The 19404-nt window shown below is 38.6% G+C and overlaps 3 protein-coding genes and 1 pseudogene across 6 annotated transcripts; 3 read left to right on the top strand and 1 right to left on the bottom strand.

Moving 5' to 3' along the window:
* Positions 1-134: 134 nt before the first annotated feature.
* LOC135679135 (uncharacterized) lies at positions 135-1614 on the top strand. Its single transcript, XM_065192569.1, has 2 exons — positions 135-1006; positions 1346-1614. The coding sequence occupies exon 1, from the start codon at positions 363-365 to the stop codon at positions 840-842; it is 480 nt and encodes a 159-aa protein (XP_065048641.1). The 5' UTR covers positions 135-362; the 3' UTR covers positions 843-1006; positions 1346-1614.
* Positions 1615-1959: 345 nt separating this feature from the next.
* On the top strand, positions 1960-5831 carry LOC135679134 (signal peptidase complex subunit 2-like). The gene is made up of 5 exons (XM_065192568.1): positions 1960-2167; positions 2289-2440; positions 2563-2644; positions 4234-4376; positions 5506-5831. Exons 1-5 carry the CDS (start codon positions 2075-2077, stop codon positions 5597-5599), a joined length of 564 nt encoding a protein of 187 aa, XP_065048640.1. The 5' UTR covers positions 1960-2074; the 3' UTR covers positions 5600-5831.
* Positions 5832-7714: 1883 nt separating this feature from the next.
* Positions 7715-14941, top strand: LOC135679716 (uncharacterized; annotated as a pseudogene).
* Positions 14942-15394: 453 nt separating this feature from the next.
* LOC135584309 (protein trichome birefringence-like 16) lies at positions 15395-19207 on the bottom strand. Of its 4 annotated transcripts, none has more exons than XM_065192564.1 (5): positions 19023-19207; positions 17396-17625; positions 17095-17283; positions 16604-16799; positions 15395-16445 (listed from the first exon to the last, which is right to left on the bottom strand). In XM_065192564.1, the coding sequence occupies exons 2-5, from the start codon at positions 17544-17546 to the stop codon at positions 15617-15619; spliced, it is 1365 nt and encodes a 454-aa protein (XP_065048636.1). In that variant the 5' UTR covers positions 17547-17625; positions 19023-19207; the 3' UTR covers positions 15395-15616. The 4 variants fall into 4 exon arrangements, with proteins under 4 accessions (XP_065048636.1, XP_065048637.1, XP_065048639.1 ...); XM_065192565.1 differs by having other exon boundaries at positions 17396-17621; XM_065192567.1 differs by having other exon boundaries at positions 17396-17550.
* Positions 19208-19404: the final 197 nt, after the last annotated feature.

The raw sequence follows: 19404 nt of genomic DNA, 5'->3' as shown, positions 1-19404 counted from the left end.
CTAACTTTTTCTTATTATCCAAACCGCCTGTTGTGGGCCACAATGGAGGAACGTGGGACCATAATGGAGAGCGCGTAATCCACAAAAATATTATTTTCTTTTCTTTTCCTTCTTTGAGCCTCCGCCCTCACCAAACAAAGCGGATGATGGCAAGGAACTAAAAGAAAAAGGAGGAGGAAGAAGAAGAAGAAGAAAAAGAAAACATTTTCGATTTTCCAGAACCGCAACCACTTCTCCATCCGCCATCCTTCTCTCTCCCTCCAAAGTATATGTGGTTCCGCAACCACCGGAATGAGGCGGAGCCGCCCGCCTTCGGCCGGAAACGCTGACCCTACCCCTTCTCCACCCCCCACCCACCTTCCATGGAGTCGCGATCTCTAATCCTCGCCGTGCTCCTGACCGTGCTCCTTTCCCCCCACCTCGTCCCCGCCGATGTCCCCTCCTTCGGCCCCTTCCCGTCGCCGTCGTCATCCCCATCCCCATCCCCATCTCCGTCGCCGTCGTCATGCCCATCCCCGTCGCCGTCGTCATTCCCATCTCCGTCGCCGCACACTTACGCCACGCTGCAGAATCATGTGACATCGACCGCCCGCCAGCTGCCGCATCAGCCTAGTAGCAATGACGGCCACCAGGAGCAGCCACCGGCGCCGCACGGAAATTTTGACCGGCTCAATCTCGGGGAGAAGGTTGGGCTGGCGTTTCTCGCCGTCGCCGTGGCGCTCCAGGTGGTGCTGGGGGGATTCCTGGTCTTCCAGAGACAGCAGTTGAGGAAAATGGAGCGCGGGGATCGGCTGATGGCGGAGGAGCCTTCCTCTTCCTCTGCTTCCTCTTCTTCTTCGTGATCCTTGGGATTAGGATTGGGGCTTCCCCAAAACCCAAGTTTTTCCTCTCCCATGGATGGAAAAAGTTGTTTCTTTCTTATCTTCCCCGAGCCACCGCTAGAAATCGGTTCATTCAGAATCCAATTTTGAGTCTCGCGCTCGGGAATCGGATGCTCGGTGATCAGGTACGTCTTGTATGCAACAACGAGGCAAAATTTGAAATCTGTGTCATGTTTCAATTGTCCATAGCCAGATCCTAAATAATTTCATCTGCCTTAAAGATCCATTCTTTTCTTCTTTTCGATCAATGTTTGTTGGTTTCTACTCTCATCTACATCTCCGTCCTGTTATTCCCCGTGTGATAGGAGCGTGCAGTAATCCCCTCTTTCTCTTTCTGCATGTTTTCCAAGAATAATGTTCTCAGAATCTCCTTCACTTTGTACTATTTCTGACGTGCACAGTGTTGCGTTGTGTTCCTGAGTTCGCTTTTGCAGTTTGCATCGTTCTTTCTTTTCTTTTTGCAGTTGATTGGCTTGGATTTATCTGAACAAGACTTCGTGAGCCCCAAAGATGCGTGGACGATTAAAGGGGATGAAGGAGACTGCAAGAATTGTAGCAAACGATCATTCAACAACCATGAATCCACATCCATCATCGATCGCCTCAACTGCGACATCGTCACTTTTTCTGGAGGACTAACAGCATCTTAGGCAATAGGTTTTTGGAGGACTATTATCACCCTCGTCACTTATGTTTTATTTTGATGGTGAGACTTCTTGTTTAAGAATTTTGAGATTCGATGCCCTTTCAATTAATCAGCACTTAAAACATATGAAAATGTGAATCATATAACTAGAAATTATTAATCATGAAAATGATAAAAAAAATAATTAGTTAATATTAAAAACAAGCTATGTTTCCTAAAATGTCAGGATAGAATGTAGAGCATCGAAAACCTCATTGTGCTTATGCGTTTTCGGAAGGACAAGAAAGAAATCGATGAAAGGGGTTGACTATGGATCTGTTGAATAAGCGCCGAAAGCATTTTGACCACAACGTAGTCAACGATATTATTGAGATTGGAGATAACATTCTCGTGTACATTATTTATTCGTGAGAGGAAATAAAACCACAGTAGAAACGCTTGGAGGCGAGTCCGCAAACCACAGTATTTTGACTGAGAGAAAACCAAACCGCAAGACCCCAAACACCGCGCCGAACCCTAACGGAGAGAGAACAAAGATCACCAGAAAATGGCGAGCAGCAGCGCGGCGAAGAACCCCAAGAAGACGAACCTCCTCGATCACCACTCCATCAAGCATCTCCTCGACGAATCCGTCACCGAGGTCGAAATCCGGACCCATGTTTCGCTTCCTCTTTCGATCTCTCGATCTCTCGAATTTCTCGTTTGCCGAGATCTCTCGGTCTCTAGGGTTTCTTAGATGGAATCAGTTTCTTTGGATTCAGGTCGTCAAGAGTCGGGGGTACGCGGAAGACTCCAGGTTGAGCAACGTGAGGTTGCTGATCGGATCCATCATCATCGCCATCGCGCTCCTTGCGCAGTTCTACCCCAAGAAGTTTCCCGAGAACAGGGATTTCCTTATTGTTTGCATCGGATTATATCCTCCTTTCCATTTTGTTGTTTAAAGTTGGAATCTTTGTTATTTTTGCTTCCCCCTAAAAAAGCTGGAACTTTTGGTTGGTTCTTTTGATGAGATTGTTTTCTCTTTGACGTGGGCAAGTATGTGGTATTTAACGGGCTGTTGCAGTTCATCAGCTACACAAAGGAGAAGAACGCTATCCTTTTTACTTATCCTCCGGCTGTGAGTTCCCTTTTCTTGAATCAGCGTAGTGATTTTCGATGTTTTTACCTTGTTAATAATGGTCGTGTTGTAGATGTTGGTGTTAATGTGAAGAGATGATATGCCACAACTTCTGTTTCTTTTCTTTCATGTACTTGTATGGCAAGAAATTTGTTGGTTGTCTAATGAAAACGACCAATTGAAACAAGTTAAAAGATGGTGGTTAAGAGAAGGAAGATAGGGATGAGGCCTAGAAAGATGGGAATGTGAGGAGGAGGAGGAGGAGGAGGAGCCTCAATCTACGATGATCACACTAACAAGAAGCTTAAGATCCCAACCATTTTTGGGCAGCTTTATGAATCTATTCCTTTCAAGTAGCTCTATTTACTGTTACCTCACCAGTTTTGAACAATAGCACGAGCCTTCATATGTTAATTCTAATAAATTATTCAACTTATGTAGCACTTTCATTGTGTCTTCTTTCACCACTAATTTTTTTATTCAGCTCATGCCAATGGTGACTCTGTGGTCTCCAAAGAAGTAAGAGCACAATATCATGGTCATCATATCCTTGTTGGAGATGTTAACACATGTACACATTGAACATGTGTCGGAAACATTTTGTGTCTGATGGTTCTGCAAACTGATATTTATCATGAAAGTACATTTTGAATGTCAATGTCACTTACAAGACTTTAGGTGCATTGTGATTCTAATGTTTAAAAGGTAATAAAGAAACTCTCACAATAATTATCTATTAGCTAACTCAAAAATGGATAAAACATCTATTAATCTCCTACAAAAGTCCCGGGCTACCTCTTAGTTGCTTAGGCATTAATTTTTGTGTGAGTTAGTTGTGGATCAAAATTTTTTTTTAATCCCCTTTCGCTTCTCCTGAAATTCCTCAGCAACAGTAATGATAACGATATTTAGAGACAGTTCCTTTTTCTTCTTTTCTCATCCTTGTCATGACAACTAGAGGCACAGCTTATACTGCCTGCAGAGCCATCACATCTTGAAGCATGCTTTAGTAATCACTTTTCTTTTGGATTATGTAGTTTTTATGTCTGAATATGATCTTTCTTTTTTCTTTTGCTAAAATTTACTGGTTCTTCCATTTTTGTCTTCAAGAATAGGGAGTATAATCTAAAATCGAAAAATATGATGAAATCACTGATTTTGGAAGATGTTCAGATGATTGTAGTAATTAAGAACAGAAAACTGAACTTTTAATTTGTTGATAATTGGTACACACAAAAGCAACTACAGTGATGGTGTCTTACCATTTAATTCTCAAAGAATTTGAGTCAATTATAAGTTGGCTCAACCTTCGTCAGGTGTTTGATGAACTAACGTCATAGTGCCTAACAGAAAGAATCATTCAAAGAATGAGTATGCCAAGAATTATTTGTTGTTGAGAGATAATTGTTTGCGTCATTGTAATCGTGGTCAGGTGGTAAATCATTTTGCTTCTCATTTGAAAAAAAAAAACATTATTATATAGCTTATTGGGTTGTTTTAGGGGTGATGAGTTTCAGGCATTCAAACTAAATAATTTTCACCCTCGTGATACATATTGGAGCTCATACTAATTTTTATCATGGAAACAGGGATCTTTCAATAGTACTGGATTGGTTGTGTCTTCGAAGTTGCCAAGGTTCTCTGATATGTACACTCTTACAATAGCCAGTGCAGATCCAAAGTCCATTTCTGCTAATAAGCCAGTTGTTCTGACAAAGAGCGTCACAAAATGGTTAGTTTTGTTTTTGTGCTATCTTTGTTATTTGATACAAACATCTCTTTCAGTGTGATTTCTTGATTCATGTTGAAATGTGAGTGTTAAATGAAATGACCGAGGGCCGTCAATAAATTAAGATTTGAATCAGCAACAAAACTGAAAATTGATGTTAGCTTAATTTATTTATCGTTCTGTGATGATGTAACATGTTTTTCGTGGAAATTAAGGGATTTATGACCAAGGATTTAGAATAACTTGCTGAATTCTTGGCATAGTTTTTCCTGGATATAGTATATTTTTAAAAAACCATAATGATGAAGGCAATTATGGATATTGTTATAGTTGCATCTGTTCTAAGATTTGCTGCAGATAACTGCTGTGATAAAACAATCTTATCACAGCTTTTTGTCACCTTCATATTAAATTCCTACCTGAGCTTCTGTCAACCAATCATTTGACTTTTATTGAACATAGTAGTCATCAATCAAGTGAGTTCTTTTTAGTAGCAAAATTGGATAACACAATTATTTATCCAAATCCAATTTGTATCCTGGTGCAGTTGTAAATGGTTTACATGAATACATGTGTATCATATAGTCATATACAAATGAGACAATGAATATAGTTCTAATTCCACCCACATCTGAATATCCGGGTGTATTCTAGTGTTTAAATAAAAAAAATTATATTGTTGATTTCCTATGTATGAATATTGCCTTTTTTTTATAATTGTTTTACTTTTTGCATTTGTACAAGTGTGATCGTTCGAGAAATAAGTTCGGTGGATTTCAGTTACTTTTTGACTATTTGTTAGCCACATCCTCAATTCAAAGCCATATCTGTTATTTATCTGACTGTTATCGCATCAGATTAAACGTTGTTACAGAGATGGTATTCTTTAGTTGCACATGCATAACCAAAATTTTATCTGCTTATTGTAGATGGATTTGGATATGGTTTTTCCAATATTGTATCATTAGCCCCTTCGATAAGAAATAATTGCGGATGTGGGCAGAGGACCCAATGTTCTTTTCTTAAGTTGTCTTGTCGGATTTTGTTTTTGAGAAAACTGATCCAACTCTTTGTTTGTGAGCTTGTTTGGCATTTTAGCTTCATGATTCACCTGTTTCTGCCTCTCTTTCAGGTTCACCAAAGATGGTGTCCTTGTTGAAGGTCTCTTCTGGAAGGATGTTGAGAAACTGATTGATGATTACAATGGGGATCGGAAGAGCAAATGAGATCAGACGTTTTCAAGACTAGTTTATGAAAACCTGCTTTAGACATTTGGTGCAGCGGGGAGCCCTTTTCTGATCGAAGCATTTGCTAGATTGCGCAACATAATGATAGTGGAAGTAAATTGCATGAACTAACTCAAAACAGCTTACAAATTGTTAAATCCAACATTCTGTCGCAAGCAAATGTCATCTACTGACTGACCTGCTGAAATCAAGAAATCCAGTTTCTCGGAAATGCTTAATAACGTGGAATGATGTTTCTTGCAATTCTGAATTTTGCTAAGTAGCTTAATTTCTTTGTTATCAAAGGTGATTCAATAATATGTGATGGTTTACATCCCAGAGAAGCATGTGTTTGGTGGCTTCTGCTGGATGAAACAATCAATCTTCAGGCTTTACCAGTAGAAGCCATCAGCAAGAATCCTTTATTATGCTACCATTTCTTCAAACTGGTGTTTGATGAACTGCTAGTGTTGGATGTTTTGTCTATATTAAATTTGAAAGGATGGTGATGTTGGTATGTGACAGATGCACTGAACATTCTTATCAAGCCTTTGATTTCTTTTTATTTTATTAATAATCATGACATGTCGGTTAAGAATCGGGATAAGATCTTTGTCTGTGTTTTAATGAGCTACAGGTAATATCGCTTCTACTACGATGCATCGGTAAATGACGTTGCAGATTGTTGAGTAACTGTTATTGATCTTACTTTTGTGTCCACGTTGAATCGAGCTCTAAGATGATGATTGATATCATTGGAAGATAATAATTATTTTTTCCTTGGAAGAATTATGAATATTGTTAAGTATACTTTTCATCTTATATCTAACAACACATGTACTCCGAAAAGAAGAAAGGTTGGCTACTATCTCGAAAAGAAGGGATTCTTTTCCTCCATATGTATCTAACGTGGACATGAATGAATGGGGATTGAATTCTTTCTTTCGTCAATAAAACTTAAAAACTTTAGAAAATATATGTAATATCTGGAAAGTGGAATATAATTGATGAAGCCATCAAATCCTTTTTTCTGTGAATGTGGCATGACTATTTTGTGTGAGATATCTGCAGCTTTAGCCTGTAGCCAACTCTGACAACGGCAGTGGCTACAATCCAAAATTCTAGTCAGTAGTATATCATGCTCTCTGTTCATCTTTGCGGATACATCTTTGGGAATCAAAAGTAGTGTCATCAGAGTGGCAGTGATCACCACTGATGCCCCGACAACAATATCTCCCATCTGAAAGCCCCAATTGCAGCAGTTCCATTACAGGTTAGGTTAGTGTGTGGTTGGATTATTTACTAGTCAGTCTCTTCAACACAGAGAGAGAGAGAGAGAGAGAGAGAGAGAGAGAGAGAGAGAGAAAACCTAATGGACCACCAACCAGGAGATGCTGAAATATATCAGAAGAAAAATTGCTCAAGTTTGGCAAATTTTCTATCCAGTAGTTAAAAAACATAATATAAGAAGAATAAAACAAAAAAGAAAAGAATGAAACTTTTAAATCTTAGTCATCAATAATATCTTTAAATATTTAAAAATATAATTATGTATGTCGATTTTCTCTCAATATATTATATTAATGAGAGAGTCTCACTGAATATATCTTTTTTTAGTCACTAATATTTTTCAAGTTCGTTTAGTAAGTATGACTTCCTTCAAAATAATTATCGAAAATTTATTTAGTAAAACTAATCATTTATCTGAACTAATTATATATTATATTATGTAATTAGTCGCTTTTAACATCTCGATCTCTATATTTTTAAATATTAAATACAGATTCTTATACTTTAAAACATTGAGATGCTTATACAGAATTTAAAAAATAATTTTATAAAATTTAAAATCAAGAAAGAGAAAGGTTTTGTTGAATTAACAAATTAAATGTCTCTCTTTATTGAGTATAGAAATAATCTCAATGTAATTTTTGAAAATATAAAGATCGAAATACTAAAAATAATTAATTACAAAAGATAATATATAATTAACTTCATTTATCCCTATTAAACAAAATCCAGTCTTCCAGCAATATCATAATGCATTTAAGTCATTTAACTTCATTTACCTACAACCAAAGGAAAAAAAAAAAAAAAAAATCCAAAGATCAGACAATGGAGATCTCCGCCTGCCTTCTCGCTGCTTTCCTATTCCTCCTCTTGTCTCTCACTTCAGCCACTGACAGTAAGAGTAAGTGCTTCCTCTCTATCTTCGCTCGCTCTCTTCTTCTTAGATCTCAGTAAGGAGCTCTTCCTCACTGTGGAAGGGAGCTCCATTTCTGCTGGGATCTGTGGAGTCAGTGCTGCATTGTCTGATTCAGGAGTCCGTCCTCCTATTTGCGTTTCTTTCCTTTTTTTTTTCTTTTTGCTATGATGGTGTTTCTTTCCTTCATTTAGTTGCGTGCCATTTGACGATGTTCACGTTTCTGTACGTGAAGCAGATTGCTTGGTGATGCTAATTGGTTTGAGGATTTTGGCTATATTGTACTTTCTTGTTCATCTTGTTTTCTCTTGTTGTTGCTTTGCTGCTGAATCAGATGCTTACTTATCTTTGTTTGTAATTTCCAGCAACGTAATCGATTTAGATTCTCTTAGTAACGAAGCATCACTAGGATTTTAATAAATTATTACATTATAAGGTGATATAAAATATATAATCAGTCACCCACTGTCCGTCGAGCTAATGCCACGTAAACCTCAAAAAGAGTAAAAAAAGACTCGGACATCCTGACGCCCAGAAATCGAAAAGGTAGTTCAGATTAATTACCGAAATACTTCCCCCTATATAATATTATCGGGACTTCAAAGACGACTTGAATCCGTTATGAATTATCTCCTTTAGAATATTCATAAGAATATTTTTAAAAATTCATAAGAACATAGTGAATTATTATTAAAACTTTAAGAATCTGTACCTTTATTTTGGTTCTTTCGACGATAGATCAAATGCAAGAAAAATATGATTATAAAGCTTGTTGGATAGGATTAAATAGTTTAATCATAAAAAATTATGATTTATGGAGTGAGTCCTTATATTTTGATGAAGGTGCACGATAAAAATAAAGTGCTTTTATAAGAATAGAAGATCAAGTATTAGTCTTAGTAAGAAGCCGAGTAGATAGATAAAAAAGCTCTAGGATTATAACAATTTATTCAAACTTGTGCATTATATGAAGATTAATTATCAATCTCAGAATCAAAGTACTTCAAATTGGCTTAGCCACTTAATACTTGATGACTCTTTAGTCATTATTGTGGCAAAGGATAACTCATACTGTCTTCATTAATCATGATCATCCAAGCTAGAGCATTGGCTTACATGCCATCAAATGCAAACTTAAAGGGAGCTTGAGAAGGCTCAAAAGTCTTCTAATCATCTTGGGAAGAGGGGTCAACCATCATGAAAAATGATAATTATCTGCCGGAAAGTAGGATAGGTTCAAGAAGGTATTTAATTGTTGTCATCATTATCTGGTGCATATTTTGTAGTGGAATTAGGATCCAGAGAAACTGTTACATGGATTGATGAGTTTAGCTCTTCACTCTTAACTTCTAAATACTAGTTATATAATGACAACCAGTATATTTCCTACCTGTCCTTTTTCCATCACTCTCTTCTCCCTTTAATTTTCTTTCTGCCTCAATTTTCTCTTAGAGTTTACCTTCCCTTTACTGTAACATTGAATAGTAGGCAACCATTCTCTCAGCTTCTCAGTTTGTTTATACTATTAGCTGAAATATGATTGAAAGAAGCTTCTTTAAGTTTTGTCATTCCACATAATTGTTCATATTGTACTTGTTTTCTCCCTAATTTTCCTCATGAACAGCTCTATAAGCATCTTTCTTGCCCCAAATTTCCTTGTTTTTACAGATAATCCTGCAAGACCAGCTTGTGGCAGTGATCAACAGCGACAGAACATCCCACAAATCGCATGCACTATTTGACAATGCAGGCCTTGGTTGCTTAGCCTTGCAATTCATCAAAGCCTACCAGGGTCAGTGTGGTGAGGTTGGCGACAACAAGAAGCCACCTGACACTAGTTTTGTCGACACATTTGCTCCCCTCTGTGGTGTCGAGGCACCAACCCTTGCTCCGATCACCGGTCGGCTACTTGCCTGCCAGAGCACCTATGTCTCTCCCGAAGAGGCCTTCGATATCTTGATTGAAAATGGTAGGAGCCTGCAGATACTGTATGACAAGAACCACGTTAAAGTAGGAGTTGCTGTGAGTGGCACTGATGGTGGAGCTTCCTGTTGGGCTGATAGCCCATATTCAGCCCATGTGGGCTGGGGCAGCCTACAGCCCACACCTCCTCTTAACCTAACCCTAATTAAGAGAAGAATGAGAATAAGACAGAAAAGGAAGAGAAAGAAAGGGAAATAGACAAGGACAACGCAGAGAGACTGTTCTTAATCATTTAGTAGTATTCTTATCTCAGGTTAGATCAAATCTACAGTACACTCTTGCTGTGATTACTTGGGGAGGTTTTAAATATTATGGGCAGTGACGTGATCCTTGTATCCCAGTTATTCTCTTGTGGTTGTTGCTAGGGTTTAGGGCAAGAGATTGAGATTTGTATATTCATTATTCTCATAGTGGATTATCTCTAATTTGCCTCGTGGTTTTTACCCTTCACATTGAAGGGGTTTTCCACGTATATCTTGGTGTTCTATTTGATTGTGTTTCTATTTAATTCCGCTATGTATTATGATCTTCTAGTATTTGTTCATATACAAAGGTTATTCCTCTCTATATCCCCATCAACTAGTATCAGAGCGGGGTTTTGGTGATTTAATTTTTGTATTTGAACATGGAGACCAGTAATATTTCTCGCATGATTAGTTTGAATGGAAATAATTGGATGATATGAAAACCAAGAATGAAAGATCTCTTACATTGCAAAGATTTGTATGGACCTTTGTATGGGGATAGTGCAAAACCTACAACTATGACAGATGATGAGTGTAAGAGGTTAGATCGAAAAACAATTGGGTTTATTAGACAGTGGCTTGATGATAGTGTCTTTCACCATGTTTCTACTGAAATTTCTGCATATTCTCTTTGGAAAAAATTGGAAAGTCTCTATGAAAGAAAAACAACTGGTAACAAAACTTTTTTTGATCAGAAAACTTATGAACCTAAAATATAGAGAGGGTGCTTCTATTGCTGAGCATTTGAATGAAATGCAGAGTATTACTAACCAGTTATCCTCTATGAAAATGTCTCTTGATAATGAGTTGCAGGCATTGTTACTTCTCAGTTCATTACCAGAAAGTTGGGAGACACTAGTGGTTTCCCTTAGTAATTCTGCGTCAGATGGCATTGTCACTATGAGTCAAGTAACAAGCAGTTTGTTGAATAAGGAGTTGAGAAGAAAGAGTTCAGCAACATCTCAGAATGATTCACAGGCACTTATCTCAGAGAACAGAGGAAGGTCAAAGTCTAGAAGCAGTTCACATATGGATATGAGCAAGTCAAGATCAAGAAAAGATATTGTTTGCTATAACTGTGGTGAGAAAGGACATTACAAGAACCAATGTAAGCAACCTAAGAAGAACAAGAAAAAGGGAAAAGAAGTGGAGTCTACAGAGTCAAAGGATAATACTACAGTTATAGTACAGGATGGTGATTATTTGATTTTGTCTCCTTCTGATGATATTTTTTCTTGTGTGTGTCAGGATCTTGAGTGGGTGATTGACACAGGTGCTTCTTATCATGCTACATCACGGAGGGAGTTTTTTGCTACATATAGGTCTGGAAACTTTGGTGTTGTCAAGATGGGCAACTATGGCACAGCAGACATCATTGGCATGGGTGATATCCATTTAAAGACCAACCTTGGCTGCAAGTTGGTGCTTAAGGATGTGAGGCATGTGATTGACTTGAGCCTGAATTTAATTTCAGTTGGAAGACTAGATGATGAAGACTATGAAAGCAGATTTCACAAAGGGCAATGGAAGCTCAGTAAGGGTTCCCTTGTTATAGCTAGTGGAAAGAAATGTCATACTTTGTACAGGTTGCAGGCTAAAGCTTATGGTGAGCAGTTAAATGCTACAGAGAAAGACTTCAGTATGGAGTTGTGGCATAGGCGATTGGGACACATGAGTGAGAAGGGGCTGCAAGCTCTTTCCAAGAGAGAGGTATTGCCAGATCTCAGAGGTATACATCTGAACCCTTGTATTGATTGTTTGGCTGGTAAACAACATAGAGTTTCATTTGCTAGTGCTGCTTTGTCTAGAAGAATGCATGCCTTAGACTGTGTTTATACAGATGTATGTGGTCCTTTGAGGACAAAAACTCTTGGTGGATCTGTTGATGTTCTTGGTATAAGTGGTGAACTTTATTTTGTCACTTTTATAGATGATTTTTCCAGAAAAGTTTGGGCCTATGCTTTGAAGACCAAAGATCAGGTTATTAATATCTTCAAAGAGTTTCATGCCAGGGTTGAAAGGGAGACAGAAAGGAAATTGAAATGCATAAGATCAGATAATGGTGATGAGTCTAAAGAATGTATTTTTCTTGGTTACTCACATGATCATTTTGGTTACAGGTTTTGGGATCCAGAAAAGCAGAAGGTATTCAGAAGCAGAGATGTAGTCTTCTTTGAGGATCAAACCTTTGAAGATTTGAAGAAGAAGACACATGTCAAGACTTCTGCAGAAGGATTAGAAGATTGTGACCCAGTTATTCCTCCAATATATCATGGTGATGGGGGAGATGTGCAGGAAGATAGTGTAGAGCCTGATGTTGATATACCTGCAGGACATGTTGAGCAAGAAGAAGTAGGAGAGCAAGTTCCAACAGAACCTCAATTGAGAAGATCTTCTAGACAACGTCAACCTTCCAGAAGATACTCTACAGATGTTTATGTGATGCTTACTGATGCAGGTGAACCAGAGAGTTACCATGAAGCAATTGAAAGTGAGCAGAAAGAGAAGTGGTTAGTTGCCATGCAGGAAGAGATTGATGCTCTTCAGAAGAACCACACTTATAATTTGGTGCTGCTACCAAATGGAATGAAGGCCTTGAAGAACAAGTGGGTTTTTAGGTTGAAGACTCAAGAATATTGTTCTCAACCAAAGTACAAAGCTAGATTGGTTGTGAAAGACTTTGGTCAAAAGAAAGGTATTGACTTTGAAGAGATTTTCTCTCCTGTTGTTAAAATGACTTCTATTCGTGTTGATCTTGGTATTGTTGCTAGCCAGGACTTGGAGGTTGAGCAGTTAGATGTGAAGACAGCTTTCCTTCATGGTGATTTGGAGGAGGAAATTTATATGGAGCAACCAGAAGGCTTCAAAGTCAAAGGTAAAGATAATTTTGTCTGCGAGTTGAAGAAGAGCTTGTATGGGCTAAAGCAAGCTCCAAGATAGTGGTACAGAAAGTTTGATTCATTTATGATAGAAAATGGATATAAAAGAACGACATCAGATCATTGTGTGTGCATCAAATGGTTTGGTGAGGGTTTTATTATTATCTTACTTTATGTTGATGACATGCTTATTCTTGGGAAAGATATGTCTAAAATTGACAGGTTGAAGAAGGAACTGAGTGAGTCTTTTGCAATGAAGGACATGGGGCCAACAAAACAAATACTAGGCATGTAGATTTCCCGTGACAGAAAAAATAAGAAGATTTGGTTGTCACAGGAGAAATACATCGAGAAGGTATTAGAAAGATTCAATATGAGCAACGCAAAACCAGTTGGTTCTCCTCTTGCAGGTCACTTCAAGTTGTGCTCAGAACAGAGTCTGTCAAGTGATGAGGAGAAGGAGAAAATGTAAAAGGTTCCTTATGCTTTAGCAGTTGGAAGTTTAATGTATGCAATGGTATGTACGAGGCCGGACATCGCATATGCAGTGGGTGTTACTAGCAGATTTCTTGCAAATCCAGGCAAAGAGCACTGGGCAGCAGTGAAGTGGATTCTTAGATATCTCAAAGGGAGCTCTAAGATTTGTTTAAGCTTTGGAGGTGGACCACATGTGTTGACAGGTTACACAGATGCAGATATGGCAAGAGATATAGATACAAGAAAGTCTACTTCAGGTTATGTACTTACTTTTGCAGGGGGAGCTGTGTCATGGCAATCCAGGTTGCAAAGGTGTATTGCTCTCTCTACCACAGAAGCAGAATATATTGCTGCTACAGAGGTATGCAAAGAAATGTTATGGATGAAAGAATTCTTACAAGAATTGGGGTTGAAACAGGAAAATTATGTGGTGCATTGTGACAACCAGAGTGCCATCCATTTGTGTAAGAACCCAATGTTTCATTCCAAATCAAAGCATATAGATGTCAGATACCACTGGATTCGAAATGTATTTGAAGAGAAGCAGTTGCAGCTTCAGAAAATTCATACAGATGATAACGGAGCAGACATGTTGACGAAGACCTTACCAAAAGAAAGACAGGAGATATGCCGACAGCTGGTCGGCATGGCTTCACATTGAGGAGTCATGGGACAGCCTCCCTTATGGGCTGAAGGGGGAGGTTGTTGGGCTGATAGCCCATATTCAGCCCATGTGGGCTAGGGCAGCCCACAGCCCACACCCCCTCTTAACCTAACCCTAATTTAGATTAGGGGGGGTGTGGTGGCTGCGTTTTAGAAGCAGAAAAAGGCTATAAAAAGGCAGTAACGAGGCATATCTTGAGAGCCACGGGATTCCAAAGAGAAGAAGGAGAACAAGGCAGAAAAGGAAGAAAGAAAGGGAAGAAGACAAGGACAACGCAGAGAGACTGTTCTCAATCATCTAGTAGTGTTCTTATCTCAGGTTAGATCAAATCTACAGTAGACTCTTGCTGTGATTACTTGGGGAGGTTTTAGATATTGTGGGCAGTGACGTGATCCTTGTATCCCAGTTATTCTCTTGTGGTTGTTGCTAGGGTTTAGGGCAAGAGATTGAGATTTGTATATTCATTATTCTCATAGTGGATTATCTCTAGTTTTCCCTATGGTTTTTACCCTTCACATTGAAAAGATTTTCCACGTATATCTTGGTGTTCTGTTTGATTGTGTTTCTATTTAATTCCGCTGCGTATTATGGTCTTCTAGTATTTGTTCATATACAAAGGTTATTCCTCTTTATATCCCCATCACTCCCTACTTTTGGTGCGTTCTGTTTAGTAACGGGACGACAAACGACAGCTTCGTGCTCCAAAGAAGAGTGATGAAGATTGTCCACCCTAGATGTTTTGGCGGCAACGGCGACGACTGCAGCGGTGGCAGTGGCTTCAGCAGTGGTTTATGGGCTATGGCTGCTGGAATTTGGATAAGCTGGCTTGTGAGATCCATGATACTAGGAGGAACATACCATTGGATGTTCTTTATTCTTTTCCTCAGTTAAATAGGATGGACATCATGAGAATTTTCCTTAATCAGTACCATCTAACCTTCCTTAATGTATCGAGAACTCCATGTCTAATATCAATTTCTTGGAGCATCAAACTCCCTTCATTTCATTCTAGATGGTTATTATTCAAGTTAGGAGTTTATTGTTGTTGTAGACAACTAAATATGAACATTTAAAATGAAATAATGAACCACATAAATTTATTTTCATTTCTATGAAACATATGATTGTAATGACCTATCATCAGATAAAATTGATCTTTCAATAGGCCACAGAATCTAATATAATGTCTTGAGCTTGCACAAATGCCATGTAAATTTCACTAGGTTATATGAGTGAATAAACCAGTAGCTAGAAATAAATACTAGCTTTGAATAGTTCTCCTGTCAAAATGATTTCATAGTTTTATGTATTTCTCAGGGCATTATGATTCCTTTTGCACATCTCTAAAGAAAACTCAGTCATTTAATGTGTAACAAAGAAAACAGAGAATGTTACATTGGCAACAAAATCATCTCCATACTAAATGATCTCTCTCTCTCTCTCTCTCTCTCTCTCTCATGCCATTATCTACCTCAAAGAGGTCCAATTGATTTCCTTAAACATAGCCTTACAAAACATTAGAAAGAATGGCTACACATTTTTTAATATTTGCACTCAGATGATAGCTTAGAGCTGAGCGGCTAAGATCTCATTCCATGTATCAGGAATACCTGGCAGGCACCAATGCAAGCAATCCTGAACACCTTGTGTGCCTTTAATACTGTACTTGGAGATATGCCCCTCATCCCTCAGTTGGGATAAAGCAGTGATATCCAAAAGCTCAACACTCGTGCCATTCACAGCACTTACAGCAGCTACATCAACAGCAGCATCCTGTGAAACAACACTCCCACCTGCCAGTGGTTTGGTATTATCACAAGTGCCTCCAGAGTTCCACTCTCCATTAAAGAAATGCCTGGGAGAAATTGACCTATAAAATGCTTTCAGCCGTGGATGCAGTGGCAGCTGGCCGTCTAACCACTTGACGACACTATGAACAGCAAAATCTTTGGCACTTCCCATGGGTGCAAGCTTCTTGTCGGTGTTGGGTGCTCCATTAACATACATTTCCCACCTATTAGCATTTAGCTTCCCTCTGTTCCAGTGGTGGCCAGTGTTAAGAATCAGAACATCAAATCTATGAAGATTTTGGCTTAAAAATGATGTTGGCCGATCAAGGTGCATGGCATAATTAGTAGCTGCATCTGATACATTCAGAGGTTCCACATCACAGAGGGTTGCAGACCAGTAGTACAAGATGGTGGTATTGGTGCTTGAGAACCGATAAGCCCAACCATTTGGTCGTGCAGCATCAGGGCCTGTGACAAAACCATACTGTAGCCCAACATCTTCCACATCGGATCTTTGTTCGCCACCGGACACCATACACATAAGTGATTGGAACTGCTGTCTTCCCAAGGAATCCCCTACAAAGGCAATGGTTTTGTCCTGCATCCTAAAAGACATTTAAACATTTAGAAAGCAAAAAAAACAATAGTTCCTCATATTCTAGAATACATAAACGATACTTTGGTCCTAGAATACACGAACATCAATGAGACCACCAAACATGCATCAAATAAAGGACGACAACAAAAGAAAAAGTAACTGCACCTTCTCAAGAATTTGGAACCCTCAAACTCGGGCATATCACAGCTTTCTGGCTGCCATCTGAATTTTTCATAGGAGAAATCTTTCCGCTGAGTCAATCTACATGCCCAAGGTTCAGATAGCCACTGTTTACATCCAAACCCAGAATACAAAGGTCTTCTCTCGTGTGAAACCCATTTCCCTTTTGCGTAGTTACAAGCTAACATAATCAAGAGATCAGAACATTGTGGATGATGAATTAATAAACTTCAAACATCTTCTGAAATCTAGTCAGATAGATGATTAGCACAAAAATTGCTATCTAGTTTATCGAATGCAGAAAGATTAAAGGTTATCACATATTAAATGATGAGGAAACACAAATTTTACAAGGAATTAAAAATGAAAGAGTTCATGCAACTTATCACATATACGTATCATTTGAGAATCAGAAAATTGACTCTAGGAAATTGGAACAACTGCAATATGAAACATCATCAAGAGCAAAAGACTACCGTTATTCTCTACAGTTATTGCTTGAAGACCTTCATCCACTTCTGTTGTTTTACTTGCTGTTGGAGAACCTACTGGCTTATCACTGAGAACTTGCGGTACTGTTCCATTTGTCCGATTTCCAATTGTGTCAGCATCTGGAAAATCTTCCTCTTCTGATGGAAGCTGATGGATATACTTAATGCGAGCAACTGGAATTAATAAAAAACCAGAGAACTAAATGGTGAGGAAAGATAGAACACCATTATTAGCAAAAGAATTAAAGAAATGAATATTGATGTATAATAAAAGAACATAACAGACCTTGAGGATACAAATCCTGCTCATGTTGTGGGTGGAAAGTATCTTGGTGCGGTGTTCTCTCCCATCCCCATATAAGAAGCGTTGTGAAGATGATGATGAGAGTGAGCGAAAGACGTTTACCTCTCAGTCCATTTAGAGTCCCCAATTTCATCCCTCTACAAACAAGCCAAACCACTTATTTTTGGCTTAAAAGGTGTGCAGACATAACATCACAAGATCCAGTTTCCTGTCTGCCGGAGAATGTAAAGAAAAAGAATGAAAAGGAGGGGGTCAAACTTCTGTTCTGATGATTTATCTTACAGACATCAACAGACGATGCAAATATAAAAACAACTAAACTAATTAAAAAGATTGATAAAGAACAAACACTTCAATCCTTCCAAGTGTTTATGGTTTAGCTCTTTAAAACACTGTTTGTACCTCACGTTGTAACCTTTATCTAACTTGATTTGCCCCTATATTCTTAAACTCTTCCCAAGCCTAGAAAAACCTCCATGTGCAACTTCAATTGGACGCAAGTAGGTTGCAGTAGTTATGTCACCAGAATATCAACTAGCTCATCTCTAAGATTACATGATGACTTCCCATACCTGATCCAGGCAGATGGATTCATAATGCTGCAGCAGCTTATTGTGTAATGCTAGTTGACATATTTGCATGCTTGTTGAATTTTATATATCTTAATTGATAATCATAATACAATTGTGAACCTACACTATCCTTTAGTTCACCGATATGCATGCCAACTGGATCATCCTCTCCTGCAATGATTGATTCAAATGTAACACAACTGATGCAGAAAACAATGCGGGAGAAAAGATTGCTAAGTTGTTAGATGCTTGTGGATGAACAAATAGGTCGGTCGACACCCTGAAACACGAGTTTGATAACTCTTATCAATTTCCATATAGTATTTATCTAATCAAAATTTGATACATGCAGAATAGGACAAAGAGAATAAGTGAAACCAGAGTTCCCATTCAATTGGATCAACTCTTCCAATTTCTGTCAGTACAACAGCTACAGAAACCCAAATCTTGAAAGAAGAAACCAACATGCTAGATATCTCAAACTCTGCTAATCATCAAAATCCAGAAGTAGAACCGCAATTACTAGCCATTGTCCCAAATGTTTGTGAGGCTTCATGAGCCATCATTAGAGTCCTGCTAGTCAAAAATAAATCTAGGAAAAATGTTTGCCCAAAGATTGGAACAACGTTTATAAGATTCATGCAGGACATGAAGAAAGATCAGCATTTTCCCGGTCATCAAGAGAGTGCACATCTATGTCTTGAGCTCAAAAAGTCCTAATATCTCCAGATTTTTCAGAGTTTGGGATAGATCTACTACTTACCGAAAACAAATTAAACGTAAGACGAGATAGGCATACAACAACACGAAATAGAAAAAAAAAAGAAAAGAGGAATTAAATCCAAGAAATTAGGGCGAAAAGCTCGGTCGCTATAATCACATTGATTATTTTTTTCCTTGATTTGACGATGAATCATGAAGGGGAAGCGGAAAGGAAAGAGATTTCGCAGTGATGATGGCTTGACTTGCACCAAATACCAAACCAGACTCCGAAAAGGAAACTAGACAACCCACACGAAGAGTGTATCGGCTCGTACCTTGCAGGATGTGTGGGTCCGAATCCGATCGATTCAGAGGAAATCGAATGCAGAAGAAGCGACGGACTCGAGGGAGGAGAGAAGGAAAGAAGGGAAGGGGACGAGGGCGGCTAATTTTCTACCGCGAAGTGGTCGGGCCGCCGTTGCTTTCTCCGAGAAGTAATCGACCGACGTCGTGAAGGGGAAGGAATCAGCATTTTTACGAAATTACAGATAATAGATAATAATCAAAACACTTTTCAGCCGTCCGATCCCAGTGAACTCCGCGTCTCGACGCGTGTAAACTCGTCGCTGCATCCCCATTTTTTCATTCCTTTCAAATGTAATATAGTTTTCTTTTTTGGGGAAAGAATAGTTCTGTGCGTAAATGTTTGGAATGAGC

This window comes from Musa acuminata, chromosome BXJ1-7 (genome assembly GCF_036884655.1).
Source record: "Musa acuminata AAA Group cultivar baxijiao chromosome BXJ1-7, Cavendish_Baxijiao_AAA, whole genome shotgun sequence".
In the NCBI taxonomy this organism is placed as follows: Eukaryota; Viridiplantae; Streptophyta; class Magnoliopsida; order Zingiberales; family Musaceae; genus Musa; species Musa acuminata.
The sequence above is the reverse complement of the archived record's forward strand: the minus strand, read 5'-3'. Positions and strand labels throughout refer to the sequence as shown.